The 18,683-nt window shown below is 41.6% G+C and overlaps 1 protein-coding gene across 2 annotated transcripts in view; it reads right to left on the reverse strand.

The window, feature by feature from the left end:
• The window catches only part of LOC100662726 (aldehyde oxidase 3-like), a 98,830-nt gene that overhangs the window by 36,561 nt on the left and 43,586 nt on the right, over positions 1-18,683 (reverse strand). For both annotated transcript variants that reach the window (XM_064286338.1, NM_001303259.1), the window contains 10 exon segments: positions 16,887-17,056; positions 15,705-15,819; positions 14,876-14,998; positions 13,087-13,183; positions 11,342-11,466; positions 9,643-9,776; positions 7,643-7,730; positions 5,525-5,611; positions 3,207-3,398; positions 2,773-3,000 (listed from right to left, as the gene is read on the reverse strand). In XM_064286338.1, the coding sequence (XP_064142408.1) occupies positions 2,773-3,000; positions 3,207-3,398; positions 5,525-5,611; positions 7,643-7,730; positions 9,643-9,776; positions 11,342-11,466; positions 13,087-13,183; positions 14,876-14,998; positions 15,705-15,819; positions 16,887-17,056 (1,359 nt within the window).

Raw genomic sequence — 18,683 nt, forward strand, 5'->3', positions numbered from 1 at the left:
AGTAAAATGAAACCCTTCTTCCTTCAGTACCATCAGTAATGGGTTGGAATTTCTTTTTGGAGTAATGAAAATGTTCTAAAATTAGTTTGTAATGATGGCTGCAAACTCTATGAATATATTTCAAACCGTAAATAGGTGCATTTTGTGGTATGTGAACTATGTCTCGATAAAGCCGTTAAGGAGTCCCCTGGGTGGTACAAACGGTTATGGCTTGGCTGCTAACCAAAAGGTTGGAAGTCTGATTTCACTCAGGGTTGTCTCAGAAGGAAGGCCTGGCAATCTACTTCTGAAAAATCAGCCATTGAAATCCCTATGGAGCACGGCTCTACTCTAACACACATAGGGTCACCTTAAGTCAGAACCGACTTGAAGGCAAGTGGTATGTAGTAGGTGAGGAAGAAAGATGGTAAGTGGGAGATGAGAGGAACATTCTTCTATGAAGATATTAAAATATCACACACTAAACCCTGTATGTGTGTATGAATGTTTACTTATGATTGTATGAGCATGGAGAAAGAAATGGAAGGATGTAAACCAGACTATGAACATTGATTACCTGGTGGCAGGAGAGAAGGCAATATTCCCCTCCCTCCCCTGAAAAAGGAAAAATCTGTTAAAATATGACCACAACTGAACGTGAGCTGTATAAAATTAATAGACATGTGTATATGGGCATACAGAAGTATATAAAAGAAGGATAACAAAATAATAATGGCAATTATCTCTGGATGGTGGGCTATAGGTGATTTTAATTTTTTTCCTTTGGATTTTTTGTAGTGTTTTATTTTTTTTTTTCAATAACAAGAAACATGTCTTATTTATATGTTGTTGCTATTAGGTGCTGTAGAGTCATTTTTGACTCAGAGTGATCCCATGAGACAGAGTAGAACTGCCTCATAGGATTTTCTAAACTGTAATCTTTACCAGAACAGATTGCTAAATCTTTCTCCAGAGAGGCCGTTGGAAGGGATTCGACCCGCCAACCTTTCAGTTAGCAGCCAAGTGATTAACTGTTGTGCTACCAGGACTCCACATTATTTACATAATCACACACACACAAAAAAGGAGTAAAGCTATTTTCATTAGAAAAAAATATTGGCCACTAAAATATATTTTAACAAATTTTCTTTGAAAGAAAATGTGCTAAGGAGCCATCTATGTGTTCTCGTGTAAAGATGATTGCAGTCCTCTTCTCCAAGCGTGTCTCCTATGGGCTCTGAGGGTATTCAGTTTTCTAGATTGGGGAAACATGGAGATTTAAGTTCCATCTCTAGAAATTCTTTACTAAAATACAGATTTTACCGGGTGCAATTTATTAATCTATGTTCTCAGATTAGCGTCTCTCAAAAGGGGAGTGGAGAATGTCTTGAGCAAGTACAATCCAAGTCAGGTAATTTTTGCAAGAGGAAGGCAGGAAAATTCTGGAACATAGGGTGTGACTAAAGGGCAGATCAGAGTTAGGCAGCTTTGGGCATGTAAAACATGCATATACATTGATAATGAAAAAAAGTAAAACTAATTATTGTTTTCCCTAAGCTTAATAATTGCTTTAAATCACCATTTTGGGTGTGGTTAAACATCTGAAAGGAGTCTCATTGTACAAAATAAAGATTATGTTTCTAAATCATCTAGTGGCAAAATGCAAATAGAGAGATGGAGCTGTTGAAGGAGACACATGACCCCTTTTGGAGCAACTTAATGCACTAGGGTTGCTCCCTCTCCCAGGTCTTGGGTCCACCCATGGGAATGTGGTTGCTGGAAGCATGAGAAGTACCTTGTAAAAAGTCCCACCTCTTAGGCAAGAGGCGCTTGGACATTCAGTGTAGGCTTATGTTTAGGTATTTTCATCTTTTTTCTGACAATCTTCTAAAATAGCCCTGCAAGACTCATTCTTTAAAAAAAAAAAAAATTGTCCTAAAATCCCACCAATACTGCCTTTTGGAGATCTGTCTGCTTGATTTGGAAGGCATTGCCTTTAAAAAGATTCATTACTAGCTTACCAAAGTGAAATAAATTCTTTGGGAAATCTACAGACAACAACGAATCACTGGTAGTAATGTTGGTGTGTTCTCTGTAGTTTCCAAGACTCCACTGTGCCTTGGTAGGAAAGACCATACGATCCAGAGTTGATTTTTCTAGGACTAGTAGAGCAGTTTTGAGGAAACTACATGGGCAGATCCAATACCCACAAAAATTGTTTCACCTTCTCATTTATGTAACAATTCATCCGCTCGCCTGGCCATCATCCATCCAACCATCCATTCATTCATTGTTCTATACAGACATTTATGTCCTGTACTAAGCAGAGAAGTAAAAAAACTAAAACAAGGGTTTAGCTTATAGCCTAGAGTGAAGAGACCTAAGAGGAAATTGACAATTTCAATACAGTGTGACTGTAATGGAAGTAGAATCAAGAGTGAGTGGTGTAGGCATTGCAGATCAGAGAAGCCCTCCAGAAGTAATGCTTGAGGGTTACACAAAAGCATCACAACAGCTATTTAATGTGATCCAGATTTAAGGCAGTCCTCAAAATGATTTGTAAATTAGAACTGTGGTGTGTGTTTTTTAATATCAGTTTTCCTTGCAACCAGTAATTGCCCATTAATCAATAGCACCATAACTGCTATAGCAAAAGAAACGTATCTATCTATCCAACCAATACCCAAACTCTCTGGAGTTGCAAAGTGATTTTCTAAAAATTAGTGTCAACAGATCTTTTATTAAAGCCCTTGAAATTTTTTTTCAGACTTGCAAAATATTTCTGAAAATTACCTGATAAAAAAATGTCTTTGGATATCCAACTGAGAATTTCATGGGGATAATGGCAATTCCTCTTTTCTTCCAATAATTCTGCTGGTTAAATTCCTCTGCAGCCTTTTTTCTGAGGTAGTAGGAAGAGTTTTCCATACATTTCTCCCAGCATCTTATCAAATTCTTTGGATCAAATTCTTGCTTGTGAATTGTCCTATCAATTGTTTTGTACATGTTTAACTCCCGAACCTGGTAGATAAAAAGAACAAACTTCACAGCCAGACTCACAAAGAGTGAGTCCATGATAAAGATCAACCTTTAGATTATTCTGGAATTCAGCATGAAAGAATGCATTGAAAATAAACATGTTAGAGACCACATGATTTTGAGAATTTAAAGACTGAGCTTTTATCTGTGTAAAGACTTTTCTTGATCACCAGTTCCTATCAGGTTACCTTCTCTGGTGGCAGGTGGCATTTGGCTGCCACAGCGGTCATCCAGGCCTCTGTTACAAAGGCTCCCTGGGGAAAACCAAACCCCCGGAAGGCTGTATTGGATGGCAAATTGGTCTTGCAGGCTCGACCTCGGACACGCAGGTTGGGAATCTTATAAGCATTTTCCAATTTGAGCAAAGCATATTCTATTACCTGAAAAGTTTTCCAAGGTGAAAAGTCAATTAAAATCATGAAATCTGGATTGATACCATCTTAAGTAGGCACTGGAAACCCTGGTGGCGTAGTGGTTAAGTGCCATGGCTGTTAACCAAGCAGTTAGCCGTTCAAATCCGCCAGGCGCTCCTTGGAAACTCTATGGGGCAGTTCTACTCTGTCCTATAGGGTTGCTATGAGTCAGAATCGACTTGACAGCAGTAGGTTTGGTTTTTGGTTTTGGTAAGTAGGCACTAATCAGATTCCCTAAGGAGCCTTGGTGATACAATGGTTAAGCCCTTGGCTGTTAACCAAAAAGTTCAAACCCACCCAGTGGCCCTGTGTGCCTGAGGGAGAAAGACCTGGTGATCTGCTTCAGCCAAGAAAACCCTATGGGGAAGTTTTATTCTGTCACATGGTGTCACTATGAGTTGGAATGGACTCAATGGCACCCAAGTCAAACCCCCTTCCAGGCAGGTGAAATTCCAGCCCTTCTGAGATGTGTTTCTCTATTCAGTTCTCAGAGGCAACCACAAAGAGGAATCTACCAAGTTACCTGACCAGCTACTTAAGTGACCAGCTACTATTTTAATTTATACACCTTTTATTTATGTATACATCCATATTTATGTATGTAGATGAAATTTTTTTCTGCAATTCAAATCAATTTATATTCCGTATTTGATAGAAATGGAAATAACTTATGTTAGCTTTTTTTTTTTTTTAATTCCTTGACACCCAAAAAATGTTATCATGAACACTCAGGCTTTTTATTATGCTTTAGGCTAGAGATTTCCAACTTCTTTATTATTTCCTGTGACTTTTTCCACCTTCTTTTCTGTACAGAAGACACGAAGGCCCAAACAAAGCCCAATGTTTCTGATAATGGCCTGACCAAAGTATTTTGGTCTCAGTGGCTTAGCAGAACTCTCCTGAATCATTGAATCTGACTCCAGGTGCAGAAAAGGGTAGAAAGCACAGCTCTGCCCAATGGGCATAGCTGCCATTCCCAACCTTTTCTGGAGTTAAGACAAACAACCATTCGCTGGATCTCAGGACAGCATTTCTCCTCCTCCAATATACTATAACATACATTTGTTATTTAAATTAGAATATATTTGTTTTGAGCATTAAAAATGACACCTTCATGTGTCATAAAACCATGGATAGGTGGGTCATGAAAATTCTATCCATTTCATTTGTAAGTAGAGTGGGCTGTGGGTTTCTATTCTAGGACTCACTGGGAAGCAAAGGTAACAAGTGGTGTTTCCCCTTTATGAGATGAGCAAGCAGACAAAAGACTAGTTCAGAAACTTCTGGAATATGCAGAAACATTGGTGGAGAGCGGAGAAGTGCCAAATAGGCCAGTGATATCCTCACACTTATTGTCAAAGGTATTAGACTGTGAATGAAAGGTCTGGCAGTCTGCTTCTAGAAGGTCACAACCTTGAAAACCCTATAGAGCACAGTTCTACTCTGCACACACAAGGTTACCATGAGTTGGAATCAACTCAATGGCAACTGTTTTTTTTGTTTTGCTTTTTATTTCAACACACTACATTCCCTGATCCCACTGGCCTTGTCTAGGGTGAGAAGGTAAGGAGAGAAGAGCGGAAGGATTGAGTGATCTCTGAGGAAGTTTTGGGGGGACATGCCATGACTAGAGGGTAGCAAATGGAAATGTGTGTTGGGTATTTTCCATGACAAAGTGCTGCAAAGCAGCAGAGAAACCCAGCAGCTCCCTGACCACCTTACAGGCAAAGAATGATAGTGGTCTGGAAGCTAGTCCAGTCGTCCTTGTTTACAACTGGCATTCCACGCAAGATGGGCATGAGTCAGTATACACAACACCAAACAAAAAAAACAAACCTGTTGCCATTGAGTTGATTCCTATTCATAGCGACCCTATAGGACAAAGTGGAACTGCTCCATAGAGTTTCCAAGGAGTGCCTGGTGGATTTGAACTGCCGACCGTTTGGTTAGTAGCCATAACACTTAACCGTCATGCCACCAGGGTTTCAGGTATACACAACAGACCTTCTAAATTAAGTCTTAAGACACCAAGCTTGCATTTACTCTATCACTGCACATAACTGAAGCCCCAGTTGCTTTTGTAAGTCACGTACCAGTTCAGAGTCATCTGGTGTGCAGCCTCCATTGATGTGACATTCAATGTCTGCGGCCTCAATTTTCCCATTGTTCATAAAGCCAACCTGTGAGTGGTAAACAACACTTACTTCAGTGAGTATGCGAGGTTCACCTGCTGACTCCTGGGCACTTGAAGAATTCAAATGGGAGACCTTCCATTCCTGGTAAGAATGTGGGCTGGGGATTCAGACTGCCTGGGTTTGAACTCTGGTTCCACCATTTACAAGTCAAATGACTTTGGGCAGTCCATTCAACCTTTCTGTGCCTCAGTAACCCCCTACGTAAAAATTATGTGTGTAAAATTATTTCCTAATCCAATGATTCTCAAAACTTAATATGCATGCTTCGAAGGCCAGTGTAGCAGGGGTGGGGGTTTGGGGATCATGGTTTCAGGGGACATCTAAGTCAATTGGCATAATAAAATCTTTTAAGAAAACATTCTGCATCCCACTTTGGAGAGTGGCGTCTGGGGTTTTAAACGCTATTAAGCGGCCATCTAAGATGCATCACTGTGTCTCAACCCACCTGGAGCAAAGGAGAATGAAGAACACCAAAGACACAACAAGGTAATTATGAGACCAAGAGACAGAAAGGGCCACATAAACCAGAAACTACATCAGCCTGAGTCCGGAAGAACTAGATGGTGCCCGGCTACAACTAATGACTGCCCTGACAGGGAACACAACAGAGAACTACCGAGTGAGCAGGAGAGCAGTGGGACGCAGACCCCAAATTCTCATAAAAAGACCAGACTTAATGGTCTGACTGAGACTAGAAGGCCCCCGGAGGTCATCGTCCCCAGACCTTCTGTTAGCCCAAGACAGGAACCTTTCCCAAAGCCAACTCTTCAGACAGGGATTGGACTGGACTATGGGAAAGAAAATGATACTGGTGAAGAATGAGCTTCTTGGATCAAGTAGACACATGAGACTATGTTGGCATCTCCTGTCTGGAGGGGAGATGAGAGAGCAGAGGGGGTCAGAAGCTGGCTGAATGGACATGAAAATAGAGAGTGGAGGGAAGGAGTGTGGTGTCTCATTAGGGGGAGAGCCATTAGGAGTATACAGCAAGGTGTATATAAGTTTTTGTATGAGAGACTGACTTGATTTGTAAACTTTCACTTAAAGCACAATAAAAATTAAAAAAAAAAACAAAAACTTAATGTGCATCTAAATCACCTGGAGATTAAAACACAAATGGCAGGGCCCCATTCAGCTGGATGAATTAACAAACTGTAGGATATGGGGGCTCAGTCAGGGAACTTTCCTAGAGAAGGTGGTATCGGACCAAGGATTTTGCTTCTAATCCATAGTGCTGTGGAAACCACACCAAGGTTTGTAAGTTAGAATCGATAAAGCTCTAAGAACCAAAGTTCCTCTCTTACTGACTTCAATCTCCTGGGGTTTAGTGCTGGAGATTTGTGATGGTTACTTTACATACTTAGTGTTATTTTCTGCTCCCTTCTTGATTCGAGGCTATATTCCACAGGGTTGAAATTGCTGGAAGACTATCCTTTAGCAAGGTGGGAGCACTTCTATAATGAGCTTACTAATGTATAGGACAAATCAAGTTTGAATAAATGTCACCCCAAATCCTAACATGTCTGTATTCCTGAGGCCCCCAGAAATGGGAGATCTGTGAATGCCATAGCTTCTGCTCACATCTTCTTCTTGCTTTTAGCCTTTCTCTCATTCCCTATATTAGTGTTCACTGGGTGGTACAAACTAGTAATGAGCTCGGCTGCTAGCCAAAAGGTTGGTGGTTCAAGTCTACCCAGAAGTGCCTTGGAAGAAAGGCCTAGAGATCTACTTGTAAAAAAATCAGCCATTGAAAGCCCTATGGAGCACAGTTCTACTCTGACACACATAGGGTTGCCATGAGTTGAAGTCCACTCAATGGCAAATGGTTTGGTTTCTTTTGTGTGGAGTGACTCAATGCACACAAAGTGTAGTGCCAAGGCTTGGTGAAAGACACAGCAATCCTGTCGTCTGGGGAGTGTGTGGGTGAGTACAAGGCTCCGCAGATATTTGAAACCACAAGTTAGTGAATCACTTAATTTGTCTATATTATGTGTAATGACTTTCCTATCCACTCACCTTATATTTCCCACGTAGTGGGTGGCGTCCTCCCGTTATTAACATGTCATCCCCACGCTCTAAAATAAAACGGATTGGGTGGCCAGTCCTGGAGAGAGGGGAATAAAATAGAATCAGAACTTTAAGACATTTGAGATTGAGAGGTCAAGCTTGTGGAATGTTCCAGAAACCACTGGCAGATTCCCTTGACCACACAATTAAGAGACAAGGAAAAGAATTATTCCCAGGAAGCAATAAGCCAAAAAAAAAAAAAAACCAAACCCATTGCCATCGAGTTGATTCTGACTCATAGCAACCCTATAGGACAAAGTAGAACTGCCCCACAGAGTTTCCAAGGAGCGCCTGGTGGATTCGAACTGCTGACATTCTGGTTAGCAGCTAGAGCACTTAACCACTAAGCCACCAGGGTTTCTTAGGAAGGAATAGGGAACTATAAATTTCTTGCTTCTTAATATAAATAAGGCAGTTATGAAGCTATCTTTATGTTTAAAAATTCCTTTTATCTTGGTCTTTCTTAGGAGTCATGATAGATAATTTTTTTGTGGTTGTTCTATACCTAACTTTCAGTTAGTAAGAGTGGTCATCAACAGCTATTTATTGAATAGCCTCTGTGTAATTTGGGAATTTAAAACCATCTGAAGTTTGAGGTTTCTGTGATTCATTTATTATTACCTCTAGGGACCAAATTCTTCATTTATGTTAATAACATTAATTGTAAACTGATCTCCAAGTTCAATTTTAAAGTCTTAACTTCTCATTCTTCATCCAAATACCCAGGTCATCTTCAAAATCTTGCCATTTATTTCTTGTCTCACAACATTTCCAGAACCCAATTCTGCGTTTTCAATAGCTATCCCCTTGTTTGAGCTTGAATTTTCTTACATTCAGATTGCCGCAGTTGTTCGAATTCCAGAATTTTCCCTGGACTTTTTCAGCTTCAATTCCACCCCCATAAGAGCAGCAGGACCTAGGTTCTATAAAAGCATCTCTTTGATTGTGACTCCCATACTTAGAAATCTGTGGTGGTTCCTCTTCAGGATTCCAAGACCTACCTTTCTCCTCCTTCAATATTTCAGTTAGGTTCACCTTCTTTACAAAGCACTTAAGATCACAGTCCACCTAATTTTTGTTGATCTACTAAAACTGAACACTTGCCTGGTGGGTTTGGTAATTTTGTTCTTTTCTGGAAAGCGGTGTGTGTGTGTGTAATGGCTCATGACCACTGAATACTCTACCTAGAAGCTTGCTTGCATGAGAACATGTCTGGTCTGCTTTGGAAAAACAGAATTTGGGATCTGATCCTTCTAGTTTCATATCAGCCTTCTCTTATTAGTTGTGTACATTAGTAATGGTTACAAGCTTTTTAAAAATAATTAATTTTGCTGAATAGGTAATAAATACACATTACAAAATTCAGTAGGTTAAAAAAGGAATTCAATGAAAAGTAAGAGTCTCTCCCTGTCCTGTCCCTCCAGCAACACAGATCTTCCTGAAGTACAACTGTCAGCAGTTTCTTGAGTATTATTCTAAATACATTCCATTTTTGATATGTTATCAGGTGTCCTTTCACTCAAGAAATAGTGCAAGATCTGAATGTTCTTTCTTTTTCCTAACTTCTAAATCATAGGATTCTGCCCACACCTCAAAAAATACTATTGACTAACCAAATCACCCATTTCACTTAATCTTACTTTCTTTGCTATTGAGAAATAGGAAGGCCTTTAAGCTAAAAGCAGTGAGAGCACTGAAGCAGAACCCAATATCTGATAGGCTTCCTCAGGTATGCAGCACAAAGAGAAATGTGCCCAACTTTGTGCCACATGGCAGTGGCCCTAATTAATTAGGTCTGGATGCTAACACCCATCCACTGCTAGACAGTCTCTTCCTCCCCTGGCCTTTAGCATTGAGAGATTTTGAAGGACCTCTTGGACATATGTCCAGTTAGGAATAGAGGGCTGAGGACTGGAATACAGAGGGTCCCAAGCCACAGGCACACTCACTTGTTTGCCGCCACGGCTGCCACCGCCGCCAGGAGTGCAGGCTTTCCTGCTTTCCCTCCGAAGGCTCCCCCAACCCTTTTCACATGGCAGTTGATTCTGTTCTTTGGAATATCCAAGGCATAAGCCACCATTTCCTGTAAGGGAGTCAGGAGTTGGTTACGAGCCCCCAGAAGGTAACTCAGAAGATGCGTTCTAAGCAAGGGGTTTATTAACTGAAATAGAAAATCCTTTATAATTTTCCCTACTGCCCAGCATAAAAATATATTTCTATTCTGGGGGAAAGACTGGAGAAAAGTCTTTATTTTTCAGAACTGACTAGAGAAACGGCTATAAATGCCTGCAAAGCCCAAGTTGAGAAAATAAATAGCTATTGCTTTTCAAAATTTATTAATGAGATATCACATTCCAGAATGTAATTAAAATGATCACAAGTTGCTCCTCATTCTCCTTGGCTGGCAGCCCCTAGAGTCCCTCATAGGGTCGCTTAAGACTCCTTCTTAAATATTAGCACGATCATGCGTAAGAGAATTGGCAGATGGGACAGTCAGAGGGAACAATGCACCATCTGGAGGGAAATCATAAAAGTGATGCTGAGTCAGGTGGGCAGGGCTGGGCAGCAGTCGATTTAACATGCAGGTAAACCTGGGTCTGCTGCCCATGCTTCACCCAAGACACAGAGGCCCAGGAGAAGAGGCTGGTGGAAGCAGCAGGTGAGAAGTGGTAACGGCAGCCCTGCAGCCACACAAGTGGAAGGAAGTTTAAAGAAAGACATCACCCGTGTTTAACTCAGACATCAATCAGGAGATAATTTCTCCTGCCTCACTGGGCAGAATCTGGCCCACCAGCACAGAAAGCTATGGTCAGCTCACACTTGAAATAGAGAGCTGAGCAGTAGCGCTGGAGGATGAGAGGTCCTAGACATGGCAGGAGGCAGTCTTTGCAGTGAGTGACAGTGGGGGCCAAGCCTCTGGGGAAACATGATGATGGACTTGCTGTCTGTGGGAACTGAGAATAATGCGTGTAGTGCAAGAAGGGTCTTCAGTCAAAGACATGATGTCTACTGAGCTGTGTGGGCTAAGGAAGATTAAGAAGAAAAAAACAAAAACAAAAAAATCAGTTGCCATCAAGTTGATTTCTACTCATGGCGACTCCATGTGAGTCATAGTAGAACTGTGCTCTGAAGGGTTTTCAATAGCTGATTTTTTGGAAGTAGATCTTCAGGTCTTTCTTTCGAGGTGCCTCTGGGTGGACTTGAACCTCCAGCCTTTCCATTAGCAGCTGAGGGACTCCAAGGAAGATAATAGAAACACATGAATATCATAGTATTGGGGCAGAGTAATAAAATAAGGACAGAGGCCAACTAAAACTGGCTGAGGATTCACCAATTCATGGATCTAGGATGAATTGAAAAGTAATATCAAAGCCCCACTGCATGTAACTTCTATTTTATTCTTTATAATTACATTCATGTTACGTAAAATTTTAAAGGGTCTTTAAAGGTGTAAGAGTGCATACCTAATTCTGGATAACGCTCTGAGAAAAATTAGAGCTGGGCTTTGTCTCTATCTTAATGTCAAATATCTGGCTAACCATTACCACTCTACCTGAGTTCCACAGTTATAAATCAAGACAATGACACCACCTTACTTTGAAGTTCATCGACTGTGACACAAGAAACAGTGATTGGGAAGGGACTGGCCTGTGTAAGTGCTGCATCCTGGCTTGACACATATATATCCATTTCTTTATCCTCTGCTTTTGGGACTACAAGAACACTTTGAGTTTCCATATAAAAATGTTCTTGTCCTCCAAAGTGCACTTCCCCTGAAAAGACAGCAAGCAAATGGATTCTTATCTTTAGAGATATTTAGTTCAAATATATTCAAAACAGAGTGCAAAGTATTTTACTAAATGTTATTTTCTTCCAGGTCATGGGGATAACATTTGGTTTCCTGCCTTGATTTCAACACATCATTATTGTTTGACAAAATTTCACAGGCAGCTATTATCATACACCTGACACCCAGCCAGCCATACATTTTTCATCTGCTTACTAGAAAGATTAAACCTCAAACTACAATGTCAGTGCCTATTGAGAAACTTCATTAAAACCTACACGGACCTCAGCTACAAAGAAGAAATGGGCGTATGTGAAGGGTAGGGAAAAGGAACGGAGGGGATAAAACAATTTTTTTCCAAATTTCATCCAAGTAGGGATTAAAAACTTCAGAAATCTATAATTAGTTATAGGTATTAAAAAATAAAATTTGTTTGCAATCAAGAAGCTGGAGATGGCACAGAAAAGTACCAGGGCAATTGGAAAGACTTGGTTAAGGATTTAGTAATTAACCCATAAATATAAACTTTAAATTGACCTGGTTTTTTTAAAAAAAAAAAAAAACTATGGGCAGCCCTTGAATTCATACCCCTGAGCTTAAACATCCCTAACTGTACAGGATGGGCAACCTGGAACTATTAGTTCTCTAGGTGACAGAAGTTTGAGAGCTTAAAACTAACTCCAGATGAAAGTGTCACCAAGATTCTATCTTCAGGCCTTCTCTCTGGTTCTCTTTGTCTCTGTCTCACTCTGTTTCTCTTCCCTCCCTTCTGCCATGTGTTTGTAGGCTATAATTTCATCGACCAGTCATAGTGCTGATTCCTCCCCTCTCATTTCCCTTCAATTGTCTTTTTCTCTGGAAGCCACCTCAAAACCTCTGTGGGAACTAAGTGAGAGAAATGTTTTAAAAATAGTTTTTTAGGTATTATTCTCTCCTTTGGTGACTTCATTCACTCTTATAGCTTCTCCCAAATCCACATCTCTAGACTCAGCCTTTCCTAAAGCACTGGAATTCCCATCTGACTGCCTGTGGACATCTCCTTGCAAAAGGCCTGCTGGCCCCTTAAACCTTTCAGCTTCTTCTGCCTCCAAATATGTCGTGATGTTTCCTACATTCTTAATGACACCACCTTTTCCTCAGTCAACCAATCTCTAACTTCAAAGTTGTCTTTGATTCTCCTTCACTAGTCAGTGATTAAATACCTCTTACACCTATGTTCTCTTCTCTACTCCACTGCACCAGTCGTCATCTCTTACCTGGCATACTGTAATGGCCTGTGGCCTGATCTCTGGTGGATGCCATCTTTCCTCTTCAAGCCACAAAGCACTTCCTGGTGCACTAAAGGGCAACTACAATCCTATCACCTTCCCATTCAAAATCTCAAATGCCTTACATAGTCTACAGGACCAGTACAAATTCTTTAAACAAGGGTTCAGGGTCCTTCACAAAACCTCTCCTCTTCTCTGAGTCTGATGTCCTGGATTGTCCACCTCTTTACTAACTTGCATTAGAAGAATTAAGATGAGTTGATTGCACCCAAGTTCTATAGACCAAGCGTCATTGATTAAAATTACGTTAATCTCTAGAAAAGGACTTAAGAATTCACCTTCAATAATTTGATCAACGGATTGAAATGCCTCCTCAATGTTTCCTTGTTCTAGTTTTTTTTCAGGCCCAATGAATGATTGGTGTTTTATTGCATCCTGTGGGTGGTAACAAATAAAATGGTATTATCAATGTAGCACAATTCAAGATTGCCAACTTTGGTCACTCCCACTTTCCTCTCACTAAAAACTATAAGTGATGTTAATCATCACTCCCAGAATTTCCTAGGATGATGGTACAGTGGTTAAGAGCTTGGCTGCTAACCAAAAGGTCTGCAGTTCAAATCCACCAGCCACTCTTTGGAAACCCTATGGGGCAGTTCTACTGTATCCTACGGGGTCACTATGAGTTGGAATTGACTTGATGGCAATGGGTTGGCCCATATTCATGAGTCAAGTTGAATTTCTCAGACCACATATCCTGACCTGGAACAATTTAGAAAATACTATCACCACATAATGCAGTCCCATCATATATATATATTTAACTAACCTACGAACTTTAACCTTCTCTGAAATTGGGACTCCTCTCTCTCTCCTTTAATTCTCACAACACCAAACATATCTACTGTGGAGGCTTAATATGTAATTAGATTCAACCCTGCAGGTAAGCAGGTGCTCTTTAGAATTCTCCTCCTGTCCCCCATCCCCAGCCAGGAATTTGATGGCTCTCTTGAGAAAGAATGGTTTCTGTAGCCAGACACCTGCATAGAAACTTAACCTTTGTGTCTTATTTTTGTTAAGTTGCTCGCAAACTTCAGTTTGCATAAGTGTAGCTGAATAGGATTATATGTATAAAACCTATGTTCTGTACTTTATGGACAATTTAAGGGATTTTTTAAAAGGTTACTTTTAAATTTTATTTTTCAGAATTAGGTAGCATATTATAATGGTTTAAATTTGAAGCAGAATAAAAATGTATTCTCATTCCCGCCCTGTCCCTCTATCCAGTTTCTACCCCCACCCACCAAAGATGATACTGCCATTAGTTTCTTGTTTCAGAATTTCTTTATGAAAATGCAAAAAAATATGAATGTATATTATTACCTCCTCTATTTTAATGTACTTTTCTGCACCTTTTTCTTCTCATTTATCAATATAAATTGGAGATTTTTCTAAATCAGTGCATAAAGAACACCCTTATCTTTTTTTATATATACAGCTATCTAGAGTTCCATTTTATAGATAGATAGATAGATGCTTGAATTGTTTCTAGTATTTTACTACTACAAACAATGCTGCAACGAATAACTATGATAACATATTATTTTGTATGTGCACAAGCTAAGGCACGGTGGGGACAGGGACCAAGTGCAGTTAGTGAGCAGCCCACTGTGAGCTGGGAGGATCTCATTACTACCCAGAATAATCTGGGGGTGGGGGGCAGAGAAAGAAAAGCAGCCCACCCAGGACATCGGGAAGGATCAGGGAGACCAGGGTTCTGGAATAACTGGACCTTTTAGGAGAAAATATGCTTTCTAGATTCTGTTATTGCCACAAAACCTGTTGCTGTCAAGTCAATTCCAACTTATAGCAAACCTATTGGACAGAGTAGAACTGCCCCATAGGGTTTCCAAGGAGCAGCTGGTGGATTCCAACTGCCGAACTCTTGGTCAATAGCCTTAGCTCTTAATCACCGCACCACCAGGGCTCTGTGTTACTGCCACAGCTGCTGGGAAATGCCACACAAGACAAAGGAGTTTCACAAATACTGTGCTAACAACATGCTTTGGAACTTTCTGAAACCACTCGCTGCCAAATCACCACAAGACCGAGCAGATTTCTCCATACCTGAATGCTCACAATCACAGGCTCCATGTCTTGGTACGCAATCTTCACCTTTCTGGCAGCCTGCTTGGCATGAGCGTACGAATCGGCAGCCACAGTACAGATAATCTGACCCACACAAATCACCTGCAGAAAAACAGACCAATAAACATGGCAGAACAGAACCAAAATGTACACCAGAGACTTCCTTGTCAGCACGGGGGTGACATGCCCTGAGATGATGTGTATGGAGTTGTTGGTGAGTAATAGCTTGGCTACCACTAGCTATATAGCCTCAGGCATTTACTAAAACTCTCTAAGCCTCAATGTCTTCATCTTAAAATGGAGACAACCGTGTTAAATTTGTCCTGAAACAATACCGTTGTTTTTGCTAGCTGCCTGTGAGTCAGTACAGTGGAACAAAACACTGCCTGGCCCTGTGCCACCCCCACGATCAGATGAGATCTGACCGTTATCATCTATAAGGCTTCCATTGTCAGGCTTTTGGAAGTAGATCACCAGCCCTTTCTCTTAGTCTGCCTTAGTCTGGAAGCTCTGCTTAAACCTGTTCAGCATCACAGCAACATGTAAGCCTCCATTGACAGATGGGTGGTGGTCTGAGGTGCATTGGCCTGGAATCAAACCCGGGTCTTCTGCATGGGAGGCAAGAATTCCACCATTAAACCACCAATGGCTCTCAAAACAAGGTTAGCACAAAAGAATACCCCAAAGTTGTTAGGAGGGCTGTAAGTGGTCATGTGTATAAAGGCACCTGGAAAATAGCACCAGGGAATAGCAGCTGCCACTATAAACTAATACAGCAAATTAATCTTAAGTGCTGTTATCAGACTACCTCATCCTGTGCATACAGTCTTTCTTCTTCGCTGCCATTGTCACCTGGCACATCTCGAGCTGTTATCACATCCACCACACCAGGCAATGCCAGTGCCTCAGAGGCATCAATGGAACTGGGAAAGAAACAAAACGATGAGGGTGCAAAGTTACATGGAATATATGGCCCCTCCAAAGGGTCGGCAGTTCGAATCCGCCAGGCACTCCTTGAAAACTCTATGGGGCAGTTCTACTCTGTCCTGTAGGGTCGCTATGAGTTGAAATCGACTCGACGGCACTGGGTTTGTTTTTTTTGATTTCTGCTATGTGAATCAGGTGGTACAAACAGTTAAAACTCTCAGTCGCTAACTGAAAGTTTGAAGGTTCAAGTCCTCACAGTGGCCTTGGAAGAAAGACCTGGAAATCTGCTTTCAAAAAACCAGCCATTGAAAACCCCATGGAGCACAGCTCTACTCTAATACACATGGGGTCGCCATGAGTCGGAATCAATTATAGCAACTGGTGGTGGTGGTGGTGAGTCCTAAGAACCCAGTCCCAGTGCCATCAAGTCGATTCCAACTCATAGCGACCCTATAGGACAGAGTAGAACTGCCCCATAGAGCTTCCAAGGAGCGCCTGGAGGATTTGAACTGCCGACCCTTAGAACCCCACTGTAATTTGCATGAGTGCCACCAGGCAATCCATGAGGGGAAGTGTGGTAAAACCATGCTAACAGTATGGGGAGTGGAAAATATTGGTTTTTACTGGATGCAGAGGTGACAAAAAGTGGGATCCTTAGGAGAGCATTTTATTATTCTCACCTTCCGCATAGATGTAGCCTTGAGGTTTCATAAACTCATGCCCAATTGGTAGCACTTTTAGGAACTCAGGCTCCTCTGAAGATAGACATCCAGAGAAAAGGTAGAGAGAATTACAGCTCTTTGGGGATCTCATGAGCAGAGGAAGTGGTTCTAACCCCTTTAAATTCTTTGGCAAATTAGATACCAACTCTGTCTTAACAGTAGTTTACTCTTTTGTCTTCTCACAAACCCACGTGTTTCTTTCTTCTTTTTATCAAAATATATGCTGGGATTGCTTTTTAGTGAACTATGTCAAGGTGTTGGATTGGGTAGGTCCTTCATAAATGAGAACTCCCTTAAGTGTCTTTTAGGTGTCACTGGCTTTACAGGACTTCTTTACTTACATGAGCTTAGCGTGCGGCCTGGTGCTGGTCACTACAGCCAGGAAGAGTTCTTCTGGGAAAGCAGGCATGTCGTCACAAAATACAGCCTCCCCTGTGGCATGTTTAATACCTGACTGATGCATAATGGGCCGTCCAACTGGGTCTTGTGGGGGCTGCTGGGGATCTACACACTGTGTTTAAAAACAAAGCAAACTGATCAAGCATGAGAATTTATTAAATAGAAACATTTACCAGGAAGCTGGTGGACCTTTCTCTACTCTGTGTGAGGCCAGCTTTCCAAACCAGTCTGTTTTTAGCTTAACCTGGGCTTTTCTTCTCACTCACTTTTTATCTACATGAAGTAAAGACAGTAAGTGTGACGACGATGAGGAAGGGTAGGGACTGGACCCAAAGTGAGCATTGGCTTTGTGACAGCTATTGTTATAGTTAGCTGCCATCTAGTCAACCCTAGACTCATGGCAACTCCATGCACAATGGAACAAAATGCTGCCTGGTCCTGTGCCACTCCCATGATTGATTGTGGATCAAACCCTTGTGATCCATAGGGTTTTCACTGGCTGATTTTCAGAATTGGATTTCTAGGCCTTTCTTCCCAGTCTGTCTTAATCTAGAAGCTCTGCTGAAACCTGTTCAGCATCATAGCAACTGCACTGACTGGATCTGTGCAGAGGTGCCATCTCCACAGACAGCTGAGCTGGGCATGGGACTGACGGCTTTAGTGGCAGCTGAGGACAAGTGCCTGCAAGGCCTCCCCCACCACCCCCCCCTTCATTGATGGGAACTGGATTCTATGCCCTGTGTGAGGGCAGCCCAGGAAGCAAAGTACAAAATGCTAGACCAGGGGAGGCCAGAGAGGGCAATAGGAGGAAAGTGGTCCAAAGCATTGGAAAGAGCCTGAAGCAGCAGACTGCAGAGGGGATCTGTTCTGACCCAAGCGTCTACTTGTCAGCAGAAGAAGGGAGCTGGCTAAGTCTTTTACACTCACGCTCTTATTTTATCTCTCACCTTTCCCTCCCAACTTCTCCTCATTTCCAATCCCAAAGCCATGACGCTAATATGACTGTGGTTGCTGGTGTCTGCTCAGAAAGCAAATGAGAATTTCTGGCAGTTTCCTGGTTTCTGCTCCCCTTTGCCCAGTTTAGGGAGCCCTGGTGGCACAGTGGGCAAAGCAATCAACTGCTAACCAAAAAAAGTCAGCGGTTTGAAACCACCAGCAGCAACATGGGAGAAAGATGTGGCAGTCTGCTTCTGCAAAAATTTTTTAAAAATTACAGCCTTGGAAACTCTATAGGGTCACTAGGAGTCGGAATTGACTCAGCAGCAGAGAATTTGGTTTGGGCTTTTTGCCTAGTTTATTGACTGTTGGGAAAGGGATCTCAGTGACAAAATGCAGATTTTGGACTTCACCTGTTTGTTCAATGCCAGCTTCTCCAAGAGACAAAACAGCCTGACTCAGTAACAACTCAGAAACAGAGGTGCCTCTGGTGGACGGCACAGATAAGAGTCTTCATAGTGTGCGGTGCACATATTCTGGCCTGGATAGAACACTCAGATACCATCTAGCCAGCTCCCAATTGGTTACTTATTGTTGCTAAGGAGATGATAAGAAATTATGATACATCTCCATTCTTGCTGCACTCTGTCACCTCAGGAACTGTGTCAGCGAAAAGCTACTTTTGTAAAACTTGAACAAAAAATACGTAGAGGCCGCAAACTTGCTCTGCTGCCCCCTGCTGCTGGGCTCCGGGAACCCCAAACATTTCTTTTTTTAATTTTAACAAAGAATATGCTTTTTGA

The sequence above is a fragment of the Loxodonta africana genome, chromosome 6 (assembly GCF_030014295.1).
Source record: "Loxodonta africana isolate mLoxAfr1 chromosome 6, mLoxAfr1.hap2, whole genome shotgun sequence".
In the NCBI taxonomy this organism is placed as follows: domain Eukaryota; kingdom Metazoa; phylum Chordata; class Mammalia; order Proboscidea; family Elephantidae; genus Loxodonta; species Loxodonta africana.